The sequence below is a fragment of the Stomoxys calcitrans genome, chromosome 1 (genome assembly GCF_963082655.1).
Source record: "Stomoxys calcitrans chromosome 1, idStoCalc2.1, whole genome shotgun sequence".
Taxonomy (NCBI): Eukaryota; Metazoa; Arthropoda; class Insecta; order Diptera; family Muscidae; genus Stomoxys; species Stomoxys calcitrans.
Genome location: NC_081552.1, coordinates 26,426,455 through 26,454,049, shown reverse-complemented (window position 1 = coordinate 26,454,049; position 27,595 = coordinate 26,426,455). Strand labels below are relative to the sequence as shown.

The window sequence follows — 27,595 nt, the reverse complement described above, 5'->3', positions numbered from 1 at the left end:
ACAAAATAATGGCCTTTTTAGTACATACATCCAAAAAAATAAACAGATCTGAACCATATATGGCACTGATGTCGAAAAGCCTAACAGAGGTTAGTATGTAAAATTTCAGTGAAATCGGTTTATAAATGCGCCTTTTATGGGGCCAAGACTTTAAATCGAGATATAGGTCTATATGACAGCAGTATTCAACTCTGGACCGATTTGGGCCAAGTTGCAGAAAAATGTCGAAAGGCCTAGCACTACTCACTGTCCCAAATTTTGCCAAAGTCGGACAATAAATGCGCCTTTTATGGCGCTAGACCTAAAATCGAGAGATCGGTCTTTATGGCAGCTATATCCAAATCTGGACCGATCTTGGCCAAAATGAATTAGACTGTCGAAGAGCCTAACACAATTCACTGTCCCAAATTTCAGCAAAATCTTATAATAAATGTGGATGCGGATCGGCCTATATGGGGGCTATTTGAAGATATAGTCCAATATAGCCCATCTTCGAACTTAACCTGCTTGTGGACAAAAAAAAAAGAATCTGTGCAAAGTTTCAGCTCAACAGACAGATGGACGGACAAGGCTAGATCGTCTTAGATTTTTACGCCGATCAACAATATATATACTTTATGGGATCGGAAATGAATATTTCGATGTGTTGCAAAAGCAATAACAAAGTGAACAAAAGAACTTCTTAATGAAAGAGCAAAGGATGCAAGAATCGAAAGCAAGATGACTTGGGCAAGATAATTTAGATTGTCCAAGCGTAGAAGACATTGGCGAAAATGTCAACAGGATAACGACTGCACTGATGGGGTCTTTCTAAGATAGTTGTCCTCTTCGGGAAAGAAAAATCACCCCAAGAAAAACCCTGGTTGACCGGGGAGATTCGCAACGTTGTGAAATGGGTCCTAAGGCTTCTTAACAGAGCACGTCGTAAAAAAGCGGAAGTATATTGGGATGTTTATTACACACGGCTCAAGGAATACAATAAAATTACCAAAGCGGCAAAACGTGCCTCCTGGAAGCTATTCTGTGATCAGGTCATAGTGTCAATGACGCCACCAAGATAAGAATGTTTCTCTCAAAAACACTGAGACGTTAATAGAAGACATGGGAGTGATAGCAAAAACATTGGATTATATGTTGAGGCTTTTGATATAAATCCATTTTCCACAGGACATATGGAATAAACAGTTATCAAGGAAGCCTTGAGGAGCTTCAAACCATTTAAGTCACCCGGACCTGATGGAATATTTCCGGCGTTACTTCAAAAGCAGGCCGAATATCTGGCGCTTTATCTGGCCATTATTTTCACAGCGTGTCTAGGACTTGCATATACTCCGAAAGCCTGGCAGGAGGCAAGGGTGGTGTTTATACCTAAGCCCGGCAAGGTAAGTTATGCGCCACCAAAGGTCTACAGTCCTATAAGCCTTACGTCCTTTCTACTCAAAACCATGGAACGCATTGTGGATACCATGATAAAGAGTAGGACATCAAGCGAAGTGATTAAATGCAAACCAAATGCCTATGTCAAGGGAAGGTCGGTGGAGACTGTCTGCACGCGGTTGTGGCACAGGGCACCTGACTGAGGAGGAATTTGAAGCCATCTGCTATAGAAACGATGATATAATACTTCTTAGGGGTAAGGATGCGAACCAGTTATGCAGAATGGCAGAAAGGGTCTTGCATATGGCATATGACTGGGCCGAGTGGTCTCAATGTTAACCCAGAGAAGATAGAAATACGCCTGTTCATGTGAAAGACAAAGGCGGGCCAATTTGACGCACCCCGTTTCCTCAATGAAAGGATTTCGATTTTTGACAAGGTCAAATACTTAGGTGTGATCTTGGACAGGAAACTGAATTGGTAGTGTCACATTCAGGACCGTACTGAGAAGGCTCACAGATGTTGGGCACTATGATGACGGCTGTAGGCTCGAAATTGGGCCTGAATCCGAGGACTGACGAACACTGGCTCAACAGAAGCGTGACTAGACCGATACTTACTTACACCTCAGTAGTTTGGTGGACTGCTGTGAAGAAAAACTGCAACGTTAGGAGCATACAAACAGTTCAGAGAACATATTAGAGAATATTGACATACAGATTAAATGTGAGGCAGCCACTGCGGCTATAAGACTTAAGGCGATGGGAGAATGGATTGCGGATGGGAGTAACTCATACCATCGCCGCATAATAGAGGCGACGATAAAAAACCTGGAAGGAAGGGAAGAGGATTTCGATCGGATACCTGAGACGGCACTTGAGGTCGAGTGCGAGGCGCAAGAGTGCCATCGGCACAGTCTTGAACTGAAGGAACTCTAGTATTGCCATCTGCAAAATCATGTTACACGGATTACATTGAGAACACAAGGACTGCGATCTTTTTTAAACTGCCTGACCATAATACGGTCCTGTAGGAGGAGATCAGGGCAATCAGGGAATGCGTGAGGTGCTGTGGTGTTAACGTCGAGTGTGAACAAGACGTCGAGTGTGAACATCCTTACGGACAGTAAAATGGCCATAAGGGCAATACCAAGTATCAGGAGGGAAAGGTAACGAACAGTCTTGCAGTGTAAGAAGGAGATTAACACCTTCTCTGGGGATGGCACAATCGCAGCGTTTGGGTACCGGGCTACAACGGAGTAAGGGGGAATGAAAGGCAGGCGATTTGACAGTGAAGGCCAAAAAATTGCCGTCGATAAACTTGGTTAACCCGAAGCCTTTAGGGTCGACGCAGTCCGATTTAAGGGCGTGGGCGACATATGCGCATGTAACCCTGTGGAACAGCGAAACAGTCGATAAGACGGCGAAAATCCTATGGGGTAATCCGGACCGTGAGAGGACGAGGCTATTACTGAGAGGAAGTAAGAAGAAGGTCAGTATAGCTTTTGGTGTCATAACGGGACACATAGGACTACGAGCTCACTTCTGCAAAATCGGTGCATGTGGGCAAGATGATGAGAAGTTGGAGAATTTCTTATGCCATTGTTCGGCTAACAGACACCGGACCAACTTAGGGAAGTGGTATGGAAAACAATTAAGGATGTTGTAAGTAGCACGGAATTCCTGATTTCAAGGTTACTTTTTAGTTTTTAGAGCGCACAAAAAGCCGTTTACTGGCTTGGGTTTATGTCCGTAGTGGCATGGGGCGGATTAATCTGTACCCTCTTTTCAACCTAACCTAATGTTACTGTGATTCCGATGGCTTGTTTTTGCACCTTTGGATCCTCCTATAAGTCTTTATTTTTTTTATACCCACCTTCATAGGATGGGGGTATACTAATCTAGTCATTCCGTTTGTAACACCTCGAAATATTGATCTAGGATCCCATAAAGTATATATATTCTTGATCGTCTCAACATTCTGAATCGCACTAGCCATATCTGTCTGTCCGTCCGTATGTCTGTAGAATTCATGATTGCGGACGAACGCGTAGAGCAAGCCGCTTGAAATTTAGCACATATACTTTATATTGATGTAGGTCGTTGGGGATTGCAAAAGGGCCATATCGGTTCAGATTTGGATATAGCTCCCATATAAAACGATCTCCCGATTTGCTTTTTGTGCCCCTGGAAGCCGCAATTTTCATCAAATTTGGCTGAAATTATGCACGTCGTAGTTTGTTATGACACCTAACCTGATATAGCTTCAATATAAGCCGACCTCCCGATTTTACTTCTTGAGCCCATGAAAGCCACATTTTTGTACGATTTGACTGAAATTTTGCATGTGGTGTTTTGGTATCACTTCCAACAACAGTGCTAAGTATGGTTCAAATAGGTTCATAACCTGACTTCTAGAACCTCTAGAAGGCGCAAATCTTATCCGATTGGAATGAATTTTTGCACGAAGTATTTTGTTATGATATTCAACAACTGTGCCAAGTATGGTTCAAATCAGTTTATAACCTGATATAGCTGCCATATAAACCGATCTTGGGTCTTGACTTCTTGAGCCTCTAGAGGGCGCAATTCTCATCCGATTTGGCTGAAATTTTGCATAAGGTGCTTTGTTACGACTTCTGTCCTAAGTATGGCGCAAATCGGTACATAACCTGATATAGCTGTCATATAAACCGATCTGGATCTTGACTTCTTGAGCCTCTAGAGGGCGCAATTCTCATCCGTTTTCGCAGAAATTTAGTACACCGGCTTCACCCATGACCTTCAATACACGTGTCTAATATGGTCTGAATCGATCAATAGCTTCATACAGCTCCCATATAAACCGATCTCCCGATTTTGCTTCTTGAGTCCCTACAAGGCTTAATTCTTATCCGAATGAACTGAAATATTGCTCAATGACTTCTATAATGATCAGCATTTATTTGTGGTCCGAATCGGACTATAACTTGATATAGCGCCAATAGCATAACAGTTATTATTCAATATTCTTTATTTGCCTAAAAAGAGATGCTGTGCATAGAACTCGACAAATGCGATTCATGGTGGAGGGTATATAAGATTCGGCCCGGCCGAATTTAGCACGCTTTTACTTGTTTTATTTTTATACCCTCCACCATAGGGTGGGAGTATACAATTTCGTCATTCTGATCGTAACACCTCGAAATATGCGTCTTAGACCCCATCTTATAATAAAATGGAATTTGTGTTTGTTTGTTTGTCGGTTTGTTTGTTCCGAATAGACTCAAAAACGGCTGAACCGATTATCTTGAAATTTTAACAGATTGGGTAGGTTGGACTGCAAGGAAACGTAGGCTACATAATTTTTTGATATCGGAAGGGGGGCGGACCCTCCCCCTTACCCCAAAAGTGCTACCTAAAAATAAAAGTGAACCGATCGGTATAATATGTGACTCAACTGAAAGGTATTCAGGAGTAGAGAACGAATTTCATATTAAAAATTGGGTCCAAGTAACTGGGGGGCCGCCTCAACCACAAAACCCCCTAAAATTGCGTGTTTGGACGATCATTACAATATGGGACTCAAATGAAAAGTATAGGGGAGTAGATTACGAATATGGCCGGGAAGGAGAAATAAGCTTTATAATTTGTTGATTTTGGAAGGTGCCAGACCCTCCCCCTTTACCCAAAAACACTACCCAAAATCAAGGTTGGACCGATCGAGACAATATGGGTATCAAATGAAAGGTATTGAAAATAGAATACGAACATGGTATTCAACGGACATATTGGGCGTTCATGTCAATATGGGCCTAAAATGAAAGATATTCGGAAGTAGGTTACGAATCTTGCATGCAAAACCAGATCGAAGTATAGGGGGTCACCCTACCCCCAAAACGCCTTAAATGGGCATCATGATTATATGGGACTCCGTTTGTTTTGTTTGTTCTGTAGAATCAAACACGGTGGAACCGATTTTCTTGAAATTTTCATAGATTGTGATAGTTTGTCTGAAAGGAAACATAGGCTATATAATTTTTAGATATCGGATGGGGGCGATCCCTCCCCCTTACCCGAACAACGCCATTCAATACCAAAATTGGAAGTATAAGCACAATATGGGTATCAAATGAAAGTTTTTGGAAACTAGAAAACGTATATCGTAGTAAAATTTGGATACAAGTAGCCAGCGGGCCTTCCCAACCCAAGAACTCCTCTTAACAGATATATTCGACGCTCATGTCAATATGGGCCTCAAATGCAGTACTCGACAGTAGATTACAAATATGGCAAACAAAATTAGGTCCAAATAATGAGAGCTCGCCCCTCCTCCAAGTACCCCCAAATAGGCATATTAGCCGACCATGTTTATATGGGACTCAAATGAAAGGTATTTGGGAGTAGATTTCGAATATAACATTAAAACTTGTGTTCAAGTCTAGGTGGCTCTTTTCTTTCCAAAAATTAGTCAAATAGGTTGATTGACCCATTATGACAATATAGCACTCAAATGTAAGGTATTTGAGAGCACATAACAAATGTGATATCCAATTTTGGATCCAAGTGTTTGGGGGTACGCCCTAAAGCGCCCCTCAAACTGATCTTCATTGCCGACTATGACAATATGGAGCTCAAATCAATGGTATTTGAAAGTAAAAAACGAATTTGATATCTATATTCAGGGCAAAGTACCGGTGGCCGCCCCAGCCCCAAAACACCCTCCAAACATTTCATATTTACTGACCATGGCAATATGGGGCTTACATTAAATGAATTTGGGACTGCAGCACGAATTTGGTATCCACATTTGAGTCGAAATGTCGTTGTGCTATCCCTCCCCTAAGAAGCACATCTCAATACCCTAATTTTCAAAACCACCAGATCTCGGTGATTGGTAATGCGATTCGTTCGAAGCATGGTTTCTATTTTTGGGGTCGTGTGGCTCGGGGCCGTCCAAAACCCGCCAAATGGGTATATAGACCAATCACGACAATATTGAGCTCAAACGAAAGGTGCTTGAGAGAAAAAAACGAATTTGATATCCAATTGAAGAGCAACCCGAAAACACCTCCCTATTATATTAAAGCTATTTGTTGTTTAAATTGATTGATTTTCAGGAAATTGATACTCATTTTCGGACAAAGTCCCTGGGGTACATCCCACCCTCAAACAAAATTTATTTACCGATCACGCCACTATGGGGCTCATGTAATATGTATTTGAAAGTAGAGCACGAAGCGTATATTAACATTAAGGGCCAAGTGACTCTTTAAACCGGAAATATTTACCATTACTATAGAAAGGTATTTGGGAGTGGAGTAAAAATTTACCCAGGAATCGAGAAAGGCACACTTCTCACACATCAATGAAAGCTTTTCGAGCGGAGAATGCCCGGCTCGGCTAGTAGAGTTTATATATTCTTGATCGTCATGTCATTCGATCTAGCCATGTACGTCCATCTGTCCGTCCACCTGTCCGTCTGTCCGTCCGTCCACCTGTCCGTCCGTCCACCGTCTGTCCGTCCGTACGTCAGTCCGTCCGTCTGTGTGTCGAAAGCACGCAAACTTTCGAAAGAGTAAAGATAGGCGCTTGAAATTTTGCACAAATACTTTCTATTGCTGTAGGTCGGTTGAGATTGTAAATGGGCCAAATCGGTCCATGTTTTGATATAGCTGCCATATAAACCGATTTTGTGTCTTGATTTTTGAGCCTCTAGAGGGCGCAATTCTCGTCCGAATTGATTGAAATTTTGCACGTGGTGTTTTGGTATCACTTCCAATAATTACGCTGAGTATTGTTAAAATCGGTTCAAAATCTGATATACAGGGTGGCTGATGAAAGCCGCTACCAAAAAAAAATGTAATAACTTTTTTTCTATTTAATAATAATAATTTAATAATTAATTTAATTAATTAATTAATTAATTTAATTAATAATAATTTAATAATTAATTTAATAATTTAATTTAACATGAATAAAAGAAAAATGTATTCCATACACCGAAAAAAAAATGTAGCAATATTCATCATTGTAGCAATATTCATCAGCCACCCTGTAGCAGCCATATAGATCGATCTGGGGTCTTGACTTCTTGAGGCACTAAAGGGCGCAATTCTTATCCGATTTGGCTGTAATTTTGCACGTAGTGTTTTGTTATGACTTCCAATAACTGTGTTATATATGACATAACCTGATATAGCTGCCATAAAAAACCGATCTGGGATCTTGACTTCTTGAACGTCTAGTGCGCGAAATTCTCATCTGATTCTCGTAAATTTTGTACAACGGGTTCACTTATGACCTTTAATATACGTGTCTAATATGGTCTGAATCGATCTATTGCTTGATACAGCTCCCATATAAATCGATCGCCCGATTTTGCTTCAAGAGCCCCTACAAGGCGCAATTCTTATCTGAATGAACTGAAATATTACACAATGACTTCTACAATGTTCAATTCAATTAATTTATGCTCCGAATCGGACTATAACTTGATATAGCTCCAATAGCAAAACAATTCTTATTTATTATTCTTTGTTTGCCTAAAAAGAGATACCGCTCAAAGAACTCGACAAATGCGATCCATGGTGGAGGGTATATAAGATTCGGCCCGGCCGAACTTAGCACGCTTTTACTTGTTTTTATTTGTAACATTTATTTTTACATATTTTTCAATATCTATGAATTTTCTGGCGTCAGCGCCTTAAAGGCATTAAAAAAGGCAAGCTGGTAACAAATTGCTTACATTCTTGTACAAATTAACAAAGTTTTCATATCAAAGAAAAACGTGTTAAAACGTGTTAAGTTCGGTCTTGCCGAACTTTGAATACCCACCACCCAGGATATTATAATCATCCTATTTAACTATAACTCCGCTCCTATATCCATAGTTTTAACAAAATAGGGGTAATAAATCCGCTTTTTATAGGATTAAGACACTAAATTGGAAGATCGGCTTATATGACAGCTATATCTATATAGTCTGATCTGATTCATATTTAGAACTGAAGCTTAAAACAACTTACTATCGCAAACGTCTATACGACAGCTATACCTACATATCGTCCGATTTGCAGCTTTCATGGGTTCAAGACCTTTAATCGGCAGATCGGTCTATATCGCAGTTATGTCTGAATATAGTCTGATCTTAACCATATTTGGGTTGAATATCGAAAGGTTTAAAACAATTCACTATTTCAAATTTCAGCGAAATCTGGTAATAAATAAGGCTTTTATGGGCTTCAGACGACTCTTAATCGGCAGATCGGTTTATATGGCATCTGAACCATATTTAAGTCGAATGTCAGGTGGCTCAAAACAACCTATTATTTCAATTTTCAGCGAAATCGGGTAATAAATATATCTTTTATGGGCTTTAGACCCTTAATCGGCAAATCGGTCTATATGGCAGCTTTATCGAATATATTCCCTTTTAAACCTTATTCAGGGCAGATGTTGGGAGGCTTAAGGCAACTCACTGTTTTAAATTTCAGCAAAATCGGATAATAAATGCAACTTTAATGGGCCTTAGACCCTTAACCGGCAGCTCGGTCTATATGACAGCTATATCTAAATATAGTCCGACCTGAATCATATTTGGGTCGGATGTTGGGAGCTTTGAAGCAACTCACTGCTTCAAATTTCAGTGAAATCATTTCGTAAATATAGCTTTTATGGGCTTCAGACCCTTTATCGGCAGATCGGTCTATATGGCAGCTATATCCAAATATAGTACGATCTGAACCATATTGGGGTCGGATGTCGGGAGACTTAAAACAACTCTCTATTTCACGTTTCAGGGAAATCGAGTAATAAATAAAGCTTTTGCGGATTTTAGACCTTTTACCGCCAGATCGGTCTATATAGCAGCTATATCCAAATATGATCCGATTTGGCCCGTTCACTATACCTGCCTGCAGCAAAAAAAGTATCTATACCAGATTTCAGCTCAATATCTCAATTTATAGATTGGTAAGTTATTACTTTTAATACCAACATCATAATCGATACGTTGTTTGGTTCCTTCCAATTTACAAAGTGGAACTCGTGAATTGTTTCGATTCCTAGTGTTAAAATTTGACTGATTTTGGAAAAATGGAAACATGTGGTGACCGATATTATTAAAGCATTTGAAAAAGAACATTACTACTTGATATTCATGCAAACCATATATTGGCAGTATAGTTTTTCCTACGTCCCGATACAATGATATCGGCGAATAAGTTTACGGTAAGTATGCATATGTGTATATCGTCTACAGGGCTTTGTTTTGCATCCTTTGTAATGATTTAAAAACAAGTAAAAGCGTGCTAAGTTCGGCCCGGCCGAATCTTATATACCCTCCACCATGGATCGCATTTGTCGAGTTCTTTTCCCGGCATCTCTTCTTAGGCAAAAAAAGGATATAAGAAAAGATTTGCTCTGCTATTAGAGCGATATCAAGATATGGTCCGGTTTGGACCACAATTAAATTATATGTTGGAGACCCTTAGAATGAACTTTAATCAAATATACTTTTTTTACACTTTTTTCTAAAGCAAGCTAAAAGTAACAGCTGGTAACTGACAGAAGAAAGAATGCAATTACAGAATCACAAGCTGTGAAAAACGTCACAGCCGTCAACGCCGACTATATGAAAAAACCGCAATTACTTTTTGGGCAACCCAATAGATACGTAAGGCTAGTTAAGTGAAGGGTAGTTCTAGTACCTTTTCTAAAGAAGAGGTGGCTTACTACCCCTTCTCAAAAAAAATATTAGCTAACACCCAGAGAAATTAGTCTGCTGATATCAGAACACATTGTCTGATGATTTTAAAATAAATGTTTTAAATTTTAGAATTATAAAAAACTAAATATTTAAACTTCCACACAACAATTGAGGCATTTTCCATTTATTCATATCAAATTTTAAAATTTTGGTAGTTAAACTTTAGCTTAAAAGCATATTATAATAGTATTGGGTTGCCCAAAAAGTAATAGCGGATTTTTCATATAGTCGGCGTTGACAAATTTTTTCACAGCTTGTGACTCTGTAATTGCATTCTTTCTTCTGTCAGTTATCAGCTGTTACTTTTAGCTTGCTTTAGAAAAAAAGTGTAAAAAAGTATATTTGATTAAAGTTCATTCTAAGTTCGATTAAAAATGCATTTACTTTCTTTTAAAAAATCCGCAATTACTTTTTGGGCAACCCAATATATATATACTCAAGGTGGTGGGTATCCAAAGTTAATGCCGTTTTACTTGTTTTTAGTATATTTACTAAAAACATCATCTTAAAAACTTTTGTAGTATAGTCATAGTGATCAGGGTGAGTAAACTGAATCTCTTACGTGTAGGGTGCATAATAACAAATTCACTGCGAAACATTAAAGCCAGTCATTGGCTTCACAACCAATAATAAAGGGAGATTTTTTTGAGGTTAGGATTTTCATGCATTAGTATTTGACAGATCACGTGGGATTTCAGACATGGTGTCAAAGAGAAAGATGCTCAGTATGCTTTGACATTTCATCATGAATAGACTTACTAACGAGCAACGCTTGCAAATCATTGAATTTTATTACCAAAATCAGTGTTCGGTTCGAAATGTGTTCATTCACCGTAACGTTGCGTCCAACAGCATCTTTGAAAAAATACGGTCCAATGATTCCACCAGCGTACAAACCACACCAAACAGTGTATTTTTCGGGATGCATGGGCAGTTCTTGAACGGGTTCTGGTTGCTCTTCACTCCAAATGCGGCAATTTTGCTTATTTACGTAGCCATTCAACCAGAAATGAGCCTCATCGCTGAACAAAATTTGTCAAAATTTGAACACATTTCGAACCGAACACTGATTTTGGTAATAAAATTCAATGATTTGCAAGCGTTGCTCGTTAGTAAGTCTATTCATGATGAAATGTCAAAGCATACTGAGCATCTTTCTCTTTGACACCATGTCTGAAATCCCACGTGATCTGTCAAATACTAATGCATGAAAATCCTAACCTCAAAAAAATCACCCTTTACAATGGTCAAACAAAGAGAAAAGGAAAAAACCCTTAAGTCTGTTTCTTAGACACAACTTACCCTCAATGGTTGAAGTATAATAAGACAAGGATAAACTGCTTGTGAAAGCTTAATATTGGCATCTAGATGATCATGTTGACCATCCACTGCGAAACGAACTCGACAAGAAAGGCATTTTTTGGACCGTGAGTTAATTATGTCACGTGCCTCAGACACCTAAAGACTAGATGGAAAACGAAAAATAAATAAAAAAAAAAAAACACACACACACAGAGAACATTACCACAAAACCCCCAAAGGTATTTTTGAAGAATACTCGTATAGTGAATTCCAAACATGTTTCTTGGACAGTTTTTTGGACCATGACCATGAAATTAATCTATGTCTATAAAGGAAATAAAGAAAATTGCATGGAATTCTAAGGAAACATTACACGAAAGATGAACTGCGACTGCATTGCTTAAACGTGGTTTAATTATGAAAGACAGAAGGATAAAAGGCAAGCATGAAGAGAGAAGATAAACGATGACAGTTTTGTGGTCACTAATTGGTATCCTTTAGTAATAAAAGGCAAAAGGTAGAGATTAAGGAAACTTCTTTGGAAAAATTATTGCTCACACAAGTAAGGCATTTAGAAGAGTTTCAATGAAACTTTTTCTTTGGAAGAAGTTTTGAGAATATTTTTTTATGAATCCTTTAATGAAATTTCGCATTTAGTAAAACATTTTTATAAAATAAAAATTTAACAAAATGTACAAGTAAATGCGTGCTTAATTTGGACCGGTCGAATCTTATATACCCTCCACCATAGATCGCATTTGTCGAGTTCTTTCCTGATAAATGAAAAGAATTCAATGATATTGGAGCTATATCAAGTTATGGTCCGATTCGAACTATTGGGTTGCCCAATAGACGGACAGACAGACGGACGGACAGACGGACGGACATGGCTAGATCGACATAAAATGTCACGACGATGAAGAATACATATACTTTGTGGAGTCTCAGACGAATATTTTGAATAGTTACAAACAGAATGACGAAATTAGTATACCCCCCACCCTATGGTGGAGGGTATAAAAAACAAGTAAAAGCGTGCTAAGTTCGGCTGGGCCGAAACTTATATACCCTCCAACATGGGTCGCATTTGTCGAGTTCTTTTCCCGGCATCTCTTCTAAGGCAAAAAAGGATGAAAGAAAAGATTTGCTCTGCTATTAGACCGATATCAAGATAGGGTCCGGTTTGGACCACAATTAAATTATATGTTAGAGACCTGTGTAAAATGTCAGCCAATTCGAATAAGAATTGCGCCCTTTGGGGCTCAAGATGTAAAATATAGAGATCGATTAATATGGGAGCTGTATCGGGCTATAGACCGATTCAGACCATATAAACACGTATGTTGATGGTCAAGAGATAATCCGTCGTACAAAATTTCGGGCAAATCGGATAATAATCGCGACCTCTAGAGGCTCAAGAAGTCAAGATTCCAGATCGGTTTATATGGCAGCTATAGCAGGTTATGAACCGGTTTAAACCTTATTTGACACAGTGGTTGAAAGAAAAAAAAAAAATAAAAAGCGTCATGTAAAATTTCAGCCAAATCGGATAGGAATTGCGCCCTCTAGAAGCTCAAGAAGTCAAGTTCCCAGATCTGTTTATATGACAGCTATATCAGGTTATGGACCGATTTGAACCATACTTAGCACTTAGTTCTGGGATATCATAACAAAACACGTCTTGATTTCTTGAGCCTCTAGAGTGCTTAATTCTTATTCGATTGGAATGAAATTTTGCACGACGTGTTTTGTTATGATATCCAATAACTGTGCCAAGTATGGTTGAAATCGGTTTATAATCTGGTATAGCTGTGATATCAACCGATCTTGGATCTTGATTTCTTGAGCCTCTAGAGGGCGCAATTCTTATCCGATTTAACTGAAATTTTGCACGTAGTGTTTTGGTATTACTTTCAACAACTGTGCTAAGTATGATTCTAAACGGTTCATAATCTGGTATAGCTGTCATATAAACCGATCTTGGATCTTGACATCTTGAGCCAATTGAACGCGCAATTCTCATCCGATTTGGGTGAAATTTTGCATGAGGTGTTTTGTTATGACTTCCAATAACTGTGCTTAGTATGGCGTAAGTCGATATAGAACCTTATATAGCTGCCATATAAACCGATCTGGGATCTTGACTTCTTGAACCTCTAGAGAGCGAAATTCTCATCCGAATTGGCTGAATTTTTGTACAACATGACCTTCAATATACGTGTCTGAATCCACCAAAAACTTGATACAGCTCCCATATAAACCTATCTCCCGATTTTGCTTCTGGAGCCCCTAGAAGGTGCAATTCTTATCCGAATGAACTGAAATATTACACAATGACTTCTACAATGTTCAGCATTCATTTATGATCTAAATCGGACTATAACTTGATATAGCTCCAATAGCATAGCAGTTCTTATTCAATATTCTATGTTTGTCTATAAAGAGATACCGCGCATAGAACTCGACAAATGCGATCAATGGTGGAGGGTATATAAGATTCGGCCCGGCCGAACTTACCACGCTCTTACTTGTTTATCATTATCATTTTCCTGCTTCACTCCCCAATAACTTTCATTTGAGCCTCACATTGACATGGTCGGTAAATATGCCCGATTTATGGGTGTTTTGGGGAGTGGGGTGGTCCCCCAAACACTTATCCCTGAAAATAAAGCTGCAATGTGCTCTATTGTTAAGGCCCGTCTTAAGGTGGGAATTTTAAACAAGTAAAAGCGTGTTAAGTTCGGCCGGGCCGAATCTTTTCCCGGCATCTCTTTTACGCAAAAAAAATGATATAAAAAAAGATTTTCTCTGCCATTAGAGAGATATCAAGATATAGTCCGGTTTGGACCACAATTAAATTATATGTTGGAGACCTGTGTAAAATGTCAGCCAATTCGCCCTTTGGGGGCTCAAGAAGTAAAATAGAAAGATCGATTTATATAGGAGCTGTATCGGGCTATAGATCGATTCAGAGCATAATAAACACGTCTGTTGATGGTCATGAGAGAATCCGTCGTACAAAATTTCAGCCAAATCGGATAGGAATTGCGCCCTCTAGAAGCTCAAGAAGTCAAGTCCCCAGATCTGTTTATATGACAGCTATATCAGGTTATGAACCGATTTGAACCATACTTGGCACAGTTATTGGATATGATAACAAAATACTACGTGCCAAAATTCATTCAAATTGGATAAGAATTGCGCACTCCAGAGGCTCAAGAAGTCAAGACCCAAGATCGGTTTATATGGCAGCTATATCAGGTTAAGGACCGATTTGCACCATACTTGGCACAGTTGTTGGATATCATAACAAAACACGTCGTGCAAAATTTCATTCCAATCGGATAAGAATTGCGCACTCTAGAGGCTCAAGAAGTCAAGACCCAAGATCGATATATATGGCAGCTATATCAGATTATGGACCGATTTGAACCATGCTTATCACAGTTGTTGGATATCATTACAAAACACGTCGTGCAAAATTTCATTCCAATCGGATAAGAATTGCGCACTCTAGAGGCTCAAGAAGTCAAGACCCAAGATCGGTTTATATGGAAGCTATATCAAAACATGGACCGATATGGCCCATTTACAATACCAACTGACCTACACTAATAAGAAGTATTTGTGCGAAATTTCAAGCGGCTAGCTTTACTCCTTCGGAAGTTAGCGTGCTTTCGACAGACAGACGGACGGACGGATAGACGGACGGACGGACAGACGGACGGACATGGCTAGATCGACATAAAATGTCACGACGATCAAGAATATATATACTTTATGGGGTCTCAGACGAATATTTCGAGTAGTTACAATCAGAATGACGAAATTAGTATACCCCCCATCCTATGGTGGAGGGTATAAAAATAATACAGCAAACAACCGCAACGAATTTCTATACTTTATTATACCCTCCACCATAAGATGGGGGGTATACTAATTTCGTCATTCTGTTTGTAACTACTCGAAATATTCGTCTGAGACCCCATAAAGTATATATATTCTTGATCGTCGTGACATTTTATGTCGATCTAGCCATGTCCGTCCGTCCATCCGTCCGTCCGTCTGTCTGTCGAAAGCACGCTAACTTCAGAAGGAGTAAAGCTAGCCGCTTGAAATTTTGCACAAATACTTCTTATTAGTGTAGGTCGGTTGGTATTGTAAATGGGCCATATCGGTCCATGTTTTGATATAGCTGCCATATAAACCGATCTTGGGTCTTGACTTCTTGAGCCTCTAGAGTGCGCAATTCTTATCCGATTGGAATGAAATTTTGCACGACTTGTTTCGTTATGATATCCAACAACTGCGCCAAGTATAGTTCAAATCGGTCCATAACCTGATATAGCTACCATATAAACCGATCTTGGGTCTTGAATTTTTGAGCCTCTAGCGTGCGCAATTCTTATGCGATCAGAATGAAATTTTACACGACGTGTTTTGTTATGATATCCAACATTTGTGCCAAGTATGGTTCAAATCGGTCCTTAACCTGATATAGCTGTCATATAAACCGATCTTGGGTCTTGACTTCTTGAGCTTTTAGAGGGCGCAATTCCTATCCGATTTGGCTGAAATTTTGCATGACGTATTTTATTTTTACTTTCAACATCTGTGTCAAATAAGGTTCACATCGGTTCATAACCTGATATAGCTGCCATATAAACCGATCTGGGATCTTGACGTCTTGACCCATAGAGGTCGCAATTATTATCCGATATGCCTGAAATTTTGTACGACGGATCCTCTCATGACCATCAACAAACGTGTTTATTATGGTCTTATTCGGTCTATAGCCCGATACAGATCCCATATAAATCGTTCTCTCTATTTTACTTCGTGAGCCTCAATGGGCGCAATTGTTATACGAATTCGCTGAAATTTATCCAACATATAATTTAATTGTGGTCCGAACCGGACCATATCTTGATATCGTTTTAATAGCAGAGCAACTCTTTTCTTATATCCTTTTCTGCCTAAGAAGCGATGCCGGGAAAAAAACTCGACAAATGCGATCCATGGTGGAGGGTATATAAGATTCGGCCCGGCCGAACTTAGCACGCTTTTACTTTTTTTTCTTTATTTTACGGACCAATATGTTACCATAACAAATATAAATGCTGCATGATCAATTTTTACACCTCTGCCCTCTCTCTATTCGTGGTGGCATCTCCATTCAGTTGATCCATTGGCAAACAGAATAGATGGCGCTTGCTTAAATATTAGTACCGCCATCGATAAGGGAAAGGTTTAGACGTTAATAACCCAAATAACTTAAAAGTTCTCCGTTCCATGTCGCCCTGGATGCTTGCGCAAACTCATATAAGCGACTGAGAATTTTTTGGACATATGTAATGAGTCTATAGGTTTACTTTGTCTATGCTGCTACTCGCTTGGAGCGGCTTAGCGCCTATAATATTGATCATGATGTGGTAGTTGTCTAGAACATACTATGTGGCTGCCTGTTGAATAGTCATAATTTAGTCTTTTTTAAATCAAATCAAATTGCCGCTCATACTTCATCCCAATTGTTATTACCATATTCGTATTCTTCTCCCCAATATCTTTTATTTGATGCCCACATTGTCCCTATCGGTCCACTTTTGATTTTAGATGGTGTTTTTGAGGTAACGGCAAAGGGTCCGCCCCCTTCCAATATCGACGAACTAAAAAGCCTTTTCCTCCTTCTTGCCCATTTTCGTAATCTACTCCCTAATAACTTTCATTCGAGTCCCATATTATCATTATCGTCTAATAAACCTATTTTAGGGGGTTTTGGGGTCGAAACGGCTCCCCCAGTTACTTGGATCCAATTATTAATATGAAATTCGTAGTCTACTCGTGAATACCATACATTTGAATCCTATATTGTCCCGATCGGTTCACTTTTATTTTGGGGTCGTACTTTTAGGGTAAGGGGGAGGGTCCTACCAATATCATTAAATAATATAGCCTATTGCTCCTTCCGGAACACTCCCCACAATCTGTGAAAAATTGAAAGAAATCGGTTCAGCCATTTTTGAGTCTATATGGAACAAACAAATTTACAAACCCACAAACCAACATACAAACAAACAAACAAAAACTCATTTTTATACCCTCAACCATAAGATGGGGGGTATACTAATTTCGTCATTCTGTTTGTAACTACTCGAAATATTCGTCTGAGACCCCATAAAGTATATATATTCTTGATCGTCGCGACATTTTATGTCGATCTAGCCATGTCCGTCCGTCCGTCTGTCCGTCCGTCCGTCCGTCCGTCCGTCCGTCCGTCTGTCTGTCGAAAGCACGCTAACTTCCGAAGGAGTAAAGCTAGCCGCTTGAAATTTTGCACAAATACTTCTTATTAGTGTAGGTCGGTTGGTATTGTAAATGGGCCATATCGGTCCATGTTTTGATATAGCTGCCATATAAACCGATCTTGGGTCTTGACTTCTTGAGCCTCTACAGTGCGCAATTCTTATCCGATTGGAATGAAATTTTGCACGACGTAATTTGCTATGATATCCAACAACTGTGCCAAGTATAGTTCAAATCGGTCCATAACCTGATATAGCTCCCATATAAACCGATCTTGGGTCTTGACTTCTTGAGCCTCTAGGGTGCGCAATTCTTATCCGATTTGGCTGAAATTTTGCACGACGTGTTTTGTTGTTATATCCAACTACTGTGCCAAGTATGGTTCAAATCGGTCTATAACCTGATATAGCTGCCATATAATCCGATCTTGGGTCTTGACTTCTTGAGCCTCTAGAGGGCACAATTCTTATCCGATTTGAATGAATTTTTGCACGAAGTATTTCGTTATGATATCCAACATCTGTGCCAAGTATGGTTCAAATCGGTTCATAACCTGATATAGCTCTCATATAAACAGATCTGGGGATTTGACTTCTTGAGCTTCTAGAGGGCGCAATTCCTATCCGATTTGGCTAAAATTTTGCATGACGTATTTTATTTTTACTTTGAACAACTGTGTCAAATAAGGTTCAAATCGGTTCATAACCTGATATAGCTGCCATATAAACCGATCTAGGATCTTGACTTCTTGACCCCTAGAGGTCGCAATTATTATCCGATATGCCTGAAATTTTGTACGATGGATCCTCTCATGACCATAAACAAACGTGTTTATTATGGTCTGAATCGGTCTATAGCCCGATACAGATCCCATATAAATCGTTCTCTCTATTTTACTTCGTGAGCCCCAATGGGCGCAATTCTTATACGAATTGGCTGAAATTTTACACAGGTCTCCAACATATAATCTAATTGTGGTCCGAACCGGACCATATATTGATATCGTTTTAATAGCAGAGCAACTCTTTTCTTATATCCTTTTTTGCCTAAGAAGAGATGCCGGGAAAAGAACTCGACAAATGCGATCCATGGTGGAGGGTATATAAGATTCGGCCCGGCCGAACTTAGCACGCTTTTACTTGTTATATATATAGACAGCTGAGCCCGGACCGCTCTGCTGCCCCCGATTTTGCTATGTTGGAGAGGAGTACTCTAAATTTGAACATTTCTGTGTAATTGTAGTTGAAAATGTATTCCAATTTTCCTATGAATTTTTCTACACTCAAGTACCTATTTATTATTTAAACCCCACATTGCAATGGTCAGTAAAAGTCCTTCTTGGGGTGTGGTGGACCCACATGGAATTGGTCCCAAAAGTGAAAGTCAATTTCGTGCATTATTCCCAAAGACCTTCCCTTTAAAATACACATTGTCATGGTCCGTAAAAATATCCGATTTGAGGGGTTTTATGGCGGGGGGTGATCCACGAAACAGTTCCACAATTGGTTTTCAAATTCGTTTTCTAATCTCAAATATTTTTAATTTGATTGGTCTATATATCCGTTTGCCTAGTTTTGGGGGTGGGTGGCCCTCCTAGGCACCCCACCCCAGATTTTGATACCACATCGAAATATCAATTTCCAACCCTACAATGTATATATATTTCGGATTGTCGTAAAATTCTAAGATGATTTAACGATGCCCGTGTGTCTGTCCGTCAGTCCGTCTATTCGCCTGTCCGTCCGTCTATTGTAATCACTCTACAGGTTTCAAAAATAGAGATATTGACCATAAATTTGTCACAGATGCGTCTTTTTGATGGAAGCTGGCTAAGTTTCCGAACGCTCCAAATCGGACCATATTTGGATATAGCTGCTATTTAGACCGATTTTCCGATAAAGGGTCTAATGCCCACAAAAACTTTCTTTTTCATCCGATTTTGCTGAAATTTTAAATAGTGAGGAGTTTAAGGCTTCCCGACAAATATGGTTTAGATCGGATGATATTTAGATATAGCTTCCACATAGACCGATCTCCCAATAAAGGGTATGAAGACCATGAAAGCTTCATTTACTCCCCGATTTCGCTGAAATTTGCAACAATGGGTTATTTTAAGCCTCCCGACAACTGACCTAAATATGGTTCAGATCGGACTATATTTAGATATAGCTGTCATGTACACCGATCACCCGATAAAGGGTCTGAAGCCCATAAAAGCTTCATTTATTAATCGACTTCTCTAAAATTTAAAGCAGTAGGTTATTTTAATCCTCTCAACATCTGAAGTAAATATGGTTCAGATCGGACTATATTTAGATATAGCTGCCATGTACACCGATCACCCGATAAATTGTCTGAAGACCATAAGAGCTTTATTTGTTACCCGATTTCGCCGAAATTTAATACAGTGGGTTATTTTAAGCCTCCCAACATCTGACCTAAATATGGTTCAGATCGGACTTTATTAAGATATAGCTGCCATATAGACCGATCTCCCGATAGAGGGTCTGAAAGCTATAAAAACTTTATAAACGGCTGAACCGATTTTCTTGAAATGGTGCATATTGATCCCGTGGTGAAATAGGGTACTAAAATTTTTGATATCTGAAGGGGGGCGGAATCTCCCCCTTACCCTCATTTTCAGAAACGCCATATCTCAGAGATGGGTGGTGTGATGTAAGCGAAATTTTGTGTGCTCTCATATGGTAGCCTAAAAATAAATATTTGGTATCCAAATTCGGATGGGATACCTAAGGGGGCCGCCCCACTCCAAAACCTACCAAACATATATTTAGACCAATCACGATAATATGGGACTCAAAGAAAGGTAATTAGGATAAGAAAACGTATCTGATATCCAATTTTCGGACCAAGTGTTATGTTCGCCCGACTTGCATTAATATAGCAATAATTTGATCATTTGTTAACCGATTCACAAGAAAAATGGCCCAAAGGATTACCTTATGACTCCCGGTATTGCTAATGAATTTAATGGAAATCAGTTCTGTTGTAGATACAGCTCCCATATTTATTGGGATTTTTTAAAAGAAAGTAAATGCATTTTTAATAAAACTTAGAATGAAGTTTAATCAAATATATAATTGCCATTTTGCTCGTTAACCTTTTGCCATCTTCCTGGCAAATTTAGTATTCCACGCTCATAGAACTTCTGGCCTTTATCTGCAAAAAACTGAACCAAGTGCGATTTTATAGCCTCATCATTGACGAAAGTTTTACCATTTAAGGAGTTCTGCAAAGATCGAAATAAATGGTAGTCTGATGGTACAAGGTCAGGGCTATATGGTGGATGCATCAAAAGTTCCCAGCCAAGCTCACTCAGTTTTTGGCGAGTAACCAAAGATGTGTGCGGTCTAGCGTTGTCCTGGTGGAATATGACACCTTTACGATTGACCAATTCTGGTCGCTTCTCCTTGATGGCTGTATTCAATTTGTCCAATTGTTGACAGTAAACATCCGAATTAATCGTTTGGTTCCTTGGAAGCAGCTCAAAATACACCACACCCTTCCAATCCCACCAAACAGACAGCATAACCTTCTTTTGGTGGATATCACCACCTTTGAAGTGGTTTGAGCTGGTTCACCATGCTTGGACCATGATCGTTTTCGACTAACGTTGTTGTAAACAATCCATTGTTCATCTCCAGTTACGATTCGTTGTAAAAACGGATCGAATTCATTGCGTTTAAGGTGCATATCAAAAGCGTTGATTCGGTTTGTTAAATGAATTTCTTTCAATACATGTGGTAGCCATATTAAAATTGACGCCAAACAAACAAATGTAAACAAAATTTCGCGCACTTTTTTTCTAAAGCAAGCTAAAAGCAACAGCTGATAACTGACAGAAGAAACAATGCAATTACAGAGTCACAAGCCGTTGAAAAAATTTGCCAACGCCGACTATATGAAAAATCCGCAATTACTTTTTGGGCAACCCAATATATAGAGATATGCAAATCTGTATGGATATCGATATTAAGCATCTGTACATAATTTTAAGCGGATACATTTACGCGTTCGACCGCTGTGGTGATTTCGATAGACGGATATGGATAGATTCATCAGGGTGTCGAGACAATCAAGAATATACATACTTTATGAGGTCCTAGATCAATATTTCGTGGTGTTAAAAACGGAATGACTAGATTAGTTACCCTCATCCTATGTTCGAGGGTATAAAAATGTATATATAATACTTTTCTTTACCTAACACAAAATTTTCTTTGCAGGTAAATTGACCACTCAAATTCCCAAAATGTTCAAAAAAAAATTGAATTTCCTTAATTGGGAAATGTTTTCAATCAGGTGAAATTTATGTTATACGCAATTAGTCAGCATGATTTTTGGTTCTAGCATCTTCTTTGTTTTTTCTTCAAAAATTAGCGGAATATAGCTGCAATGGGAGATTAACGCCTTCTCTGGGGATGGCAAAATGCGCATCGTTTGGATGCCGGACCATAACGTAGTAAGGGGGATGAAAGGGCAGACGATTTGGCGGTGAAGGCCACAGGACTGTAAACTTGGTTAACCCGAAGCCTTTCGGGTCGATGCAGTCTGAGTTAAGGACGTGGATGGCGAATGCGTACGCAACCTTGTGGAACAGCGAAAAGGTCGGTAGGACGGCGAAAATCCTGTGAGAGTTCCAAATAGTGAGAAGATGAATGGAGGTAAGAAGGAGGTCAGTATAGCCATTGGTATCGTGACGGAACACATAGGACTACGAGCTCACTTATATAAAATCGGTGCGGCAAGTGATAGCATGTGATTGCCTAGATTTTGCGTCTAACAGATACCGGCACTTAGGTGGGGACACTCTTTTCTACGTAACCTAGCTGCAGTAGGCGTATTGCGCACTAGTTCATGCAATTTTTAGATAAGTATGGTCGAAATCAGTATACGTATACTATCCATATCGGTAAGTAGTTTCATAAAGCTCATATATATCTGAAAAAGTCAATCAGTAATGACAAATGCGATTCATGGGAAAGGGTATATAAGATTTAGCCCCGCCGAACATAGCACGCTTTTACTTGTTCCTTTTATACCCACCACCGAAGGATGGGGGTATATTCATTTAGTCATTCCGTTTGCAACACATCGAGATATCCATTTCCGACCCTATCTTATATATAACAAGTAAAAGCGTGCTAAGTTCGGCCGGGCCGAATTTTATATACCCTCCACCATGGGTCGCATTTGTCGAGTTATTTTCGAATTCGAATAAGAATTGCGCTCTTTGTGAGCTCAAAAAGTAAAATAGAGAGATCGATTTATATGGGAGCTGTGTCGGGCTATAGACCGATTCAGACCATAATAAACACGTATGTTGATGGTCATGAGAGAATCCGTCACACAAAATTCCAGGCAAATCGGGTAATAATTGCTACCTCTACGGCTCAAGAAGTCAAGATTTCAGATCGGTTTATATGGCAGCTATATCAGGTTCTGAACCGATTTGAAACATACTTGGCACAGTTGTTGGATATCAAAACAAAACACGTCGTACAAAATTTCATCCCAATCGGATAAGAAATGCGCACTCTAGAGGCTCAAGAAGTCAAGACCCAAGATCGGTTTATATGGCAGCTATATCAAAACATGGACTGATATGGCCCATTTACAATACCAACCGACCTACACTAATAAGAAGTATTTGTGCAAAATTTCAGCGGCTAGCTTTACTCCTTCGGAAGTTAGCGTGCTTTCGACAGACAGACGGACGGACGGACGGACAGGCGGACGGACATGGCTAGATCGACATAAAATTTCACGACGATCAAGAATATATATACTTTATGGGGTCTCACACGAATATCTCGAGTAGTAGACGAAATTAGTATACCCCCCATCTTATGGTGGAGGGTATAAAAATCAATTTGTGTTTGTTTGTAGGTTTGTTTGTTTGTTTGTGTGTTCCTTATAGACTCAGAAACGGAGGAACCGATTTTCTTGAAATTTTCACAGATGGCGCAGAATGATCCCGTGGTGAAAATAGGGTACTAAATTTTTTGATATCTGAAAGGGGGCGGACCCTTCCCCTTATCCTAATTTTCAGAAGCGCCAGATCTCGGAGATGGGTAGTGCGATTTAAGCGACATTTTCTGTGCTCCCTAAAAATAAAAATTTCGTATCCAAATTTCGGGTGGGGTACCTAGGGGGACTGCCCCACCCTAAAACCTACCAAACATATATTTAGACCAATCACCACAATATGGGACTCAAATGAAAGGTATTTAGGAAAAGAAAACGTATCTGATATCCATTTGTGGGACCAAGTGCTAGGGGACCACCCCAAGCCCCAAAACACCCCTAAATCGGACATATTCACCGACCATGGCAATATGGGACTCAAATGAAAGGTATTTGCGAGTAGAATACGAATCTGATATCCAAATGTGGGACCACGTTTCTGGGGGTCCACCCCTTCCCCAAAACACCCCCCAAACTGAACTTACTTACTGACCATGGGAATATGGGGCTTAAATAAAAGGTATTTGAATGTAGAATACGAATCTGATATCCAAATATGGGACCAAGTGTTTGGGGGGCGCCTCTCACCAAAAAAATCCCCCAAAGGGGACAAATTTACGATCATATCAACATGGGGCCTAAATGAAAGGTCTTTGGGAGTAAAGCACGACTTTGATATCAATATTAGGGAAAAGTGTCTATGGGGACACACCTCCTCCACAACACCACCCAAATATTGGGTTGCCCAAAAAGTATTGGCGGATTTTTTAAAAGAAAGTAAATGAATTTTTAATAAAACTTTGAATGAACTTTAATCATATATACTTTTTTATACTTTTTTTTCTAAAGCAAGCTAAAAGTAACAGCTGATAACTGACAGAAGAAAGAATGCAATTAGAGTCACAAGCTGTGAAAAAAAATTGTCAATGCCGACTATATGAAAAATCCGCAATTACTTTTTGGGCAACCCAATAGTTAGTATTTTCTGACTATTGCAATATGAGGCTCAAATAAGGGGGTTTTTAGAGTAGAGCACGATAATATATATATTTTCAAGGCCAACTCATTGCCGCCCTCCCCCAAAACACCCCCAAGCCGTTCATGTTTGCCGACTATGGAAATATGGGGCTCAAATTAAAGGTATGTGGGAGTAAACCACGCATCTGATATCAACATTAGGGGGCCAACTGTCTAGCGGACGTCCCACCACCATAACAACCCCCAAATAGGATGTATTTGCTCACCAAGACAATTTGGGTCTTAAAGAGAGTGGAACTAAATATTTATAGTTTTTGGGGCCAATACCCCAAACCGGACATATTTGCTGAGTTTTGCAATAAAGATTTTAAATGACATTAGACATCGAATTTGATATCTAATTTTGAGGCCAATCGCATATGGGGTTCAAATAAATGATTTATAGATATATGAGAATAGAGCACGTTGCTGATATATTTTCCGGGCTTAGTGTTTGGGGGACCACCCCACTCCCCAAAACACCCCTAATTCGGGCATATTTACCGACCATGACAATGTGGGCCTTAAATGATAGGTATCGGGGGGTAGAGCAAGAATTGATACCCACTTTCGGAACCAATTTGCTGGGGATCAACCCCTCTCCCAAAATACCCCACAAACAGCAATTTTTTAGTGACCATCGCAAAGTGGGGCTCAAATAAAGGTATTTTTGAGAAGAATACGAATTTGATATCCAAATGTAGGACCATGTATTAAGGGCATCACCCTTTCCCCAAAACACCCCGCAAAGGGTCGGTTTATAAATAACGATATCATTGCAATTTTAATCCAAATCGGACTAACATAGATATGAGAGCTATATCTCAATCTAAACCGGTTTCTATGAAATTCACCAATAATTTCGAGACTTGTAGGAGAATCACACACGCAAAATTTCGTGAGAATCGTTCGACAAATGAGGACATAATTGCAATTTTAGTCCAAATCTGACGAACATATATATGGGAGCTATACCTAAATCTGGGCCGATTTTCTCCAACTCCAATAGATGAAGATGAAGATGATGCGACCTGTACTTTATACTTGGACAGACAGACAGACATAGCTAAATCAAATCTGCAAGTGATTCTGAGCCGATCGGTATACTTGTCAATGAGTCTTTATCTCTTCCTTTTGGATGGTAACTTAGTGAATAGTTATAATACCCTGTGCCACAGTAGTGGTGTAGGGTATAACTAAGATATCGGCACAAACATATCTAATCGCCAAGCGATACAAAATTTTAGAAAGCAATACAGAAAGATTGTTTAATGACCAACTGTCACTGCCGATGAGTCGCTTCCTGGACCCTTAGCGACTTCAATTTTCCATAGAAAAAAATTGGAATATTTTTATACATTTTACAGAAGGATTTTCAGAATGTAACGATGTCGAACCACAGTGAGGTGGTAAGCGTTGCAAACAAATAGACAAAGGTGTAATACACCACCACTGTGCGGTGTAGGGTACAACAATCAGTTTAGCGTCATATTATTTCATCCGCCCCAAAGCCCGTAGATCTATTGGTACCATCCCGGCAATGATGAGAATTGCTGGTTCAGACACTGTTTTGTAAGATGACGTTACTCTTAGAACGTCCTCTGTTTTATCATCTGCCGCATACTGTATCTCGGCTGTGTACGTTAGTTACGTGGTATTTCACTTTACCCATTTAGTGGGTAAAATAAGGACGTTCTCGACCTTTAGGATTTCTTGTGGTAATATTTCTTTCTAAAACCTTTTGCACAAACTTTCACAATAATTTAAGTTTCCGCCAAATAAAACAGCTTGTAAGTGCTATTAAATTTTTATATGAACGATGAGAATGAATATCTGACTCAGTTGGTGGGGCCAACCCAAACAATTTTCATAATATCAAATGTTATGTATTATTCAAACTTGAATGGAAGAGAATTGCACTACTCTCAAGCACTTCATAAATGGATGGAAGTCCAAAAACAAGAGTGAAAAACAAAAATATAGAAAAATCCACACTAAATTCCCTGTGAGGGATGGCGTTTCTTGGTAAAATGGCATTTTGTGAGAAAAGTTTGCATTTTGATTCTCTTCATAGAAATTCCACAAAAAAAAAAAAAAAAATAAATAAATAAAAAAAAAACCGACAATAACTTTTTAGTAAAATTGTTCTATTTTTCTCTCTTCTTTCTCCATCGTTTTTCAGAGCCTCATATGGTAGCAGTTTTTTGAAAGCAAAACTACTGCAGCAATCGTTGCGATACAAACGAATCAGCCATGCATTGTGCCGCAGTAGACGTGCAAATGCCTCAACTTCTACAGCATTTGCCATTGCTACAGAGACATAAATTTTGCTTAAGATAAAACTTTATAAACATAACACAAAAAGAAGCAAAAACTGAAGACAATAACAAACGTGTTTCTCTACATCTTTGGAACATTTTTGTTTTAGTTTGTGATATTTTCTTTTGGCAGGAGTTCCCGTTTGGTTTGTTTATTTTCCTTACTTCGTTGTTTTGTGTTTTTTTTCGGTTTTATGGCAATGAGGAGTCCTGTAGCTTCTCTGCGGTACCATTAAGCTCTATAACTACACATTTGCCCTGGCATTGGGCTGTGTTGCACAAAACAAAAAAAAAAAAAAAAAAAACCAATAACTGCACAGTCATGAGCTCCAAGACACAGTTCTGTTTTTTAAATCTACGCACCTATCTGATATATTTGTGCTGTTATCTGCTGGTCGTGGTGGCTGCCGGTTCTCGGGTGGTCAATGGTTTGAAATGTTATTGCAATCCCAAGGAATGTGATGTTATACGTTCGCTGGACTGCCCGGGCAAGGGTCTTATAGTTTTGGATCCATGCAAGTGAGTATAAAGTTGAATGGTTT

The 27,595-nt window shown here is 39.2% G+C and overlaps 1 protein-coding gene across 3 annotated transcripts in view; it reads left to right on the top strand.

The window, feature by feature from the left end:
* The window catches only part of LOC106094994 (cysteine-rich motor neuron 1 protein), a 410,024-nt gene that overhangs the window by 119,709 nt on the left and 262,720 nt on the right, over window positions 1–27,595 (top strand). For all 3 annotated transcript variants that reach the window (XM_059369755.1, XM_059369751.1, XM_059369758.1), the window contains one exon: window positions 26,918–27,572. In XM_059369755.1, the coding sequence (XP_059225738.1) occupies window positions 27,376–27,572 (197 nt within the window). In that variant the 5' untranslated portion in view covers window positions 26,918–27,375. The remainder of the gene's footprint in view (window positions 1–26,917; window positions 27,573–27,595) is intronic.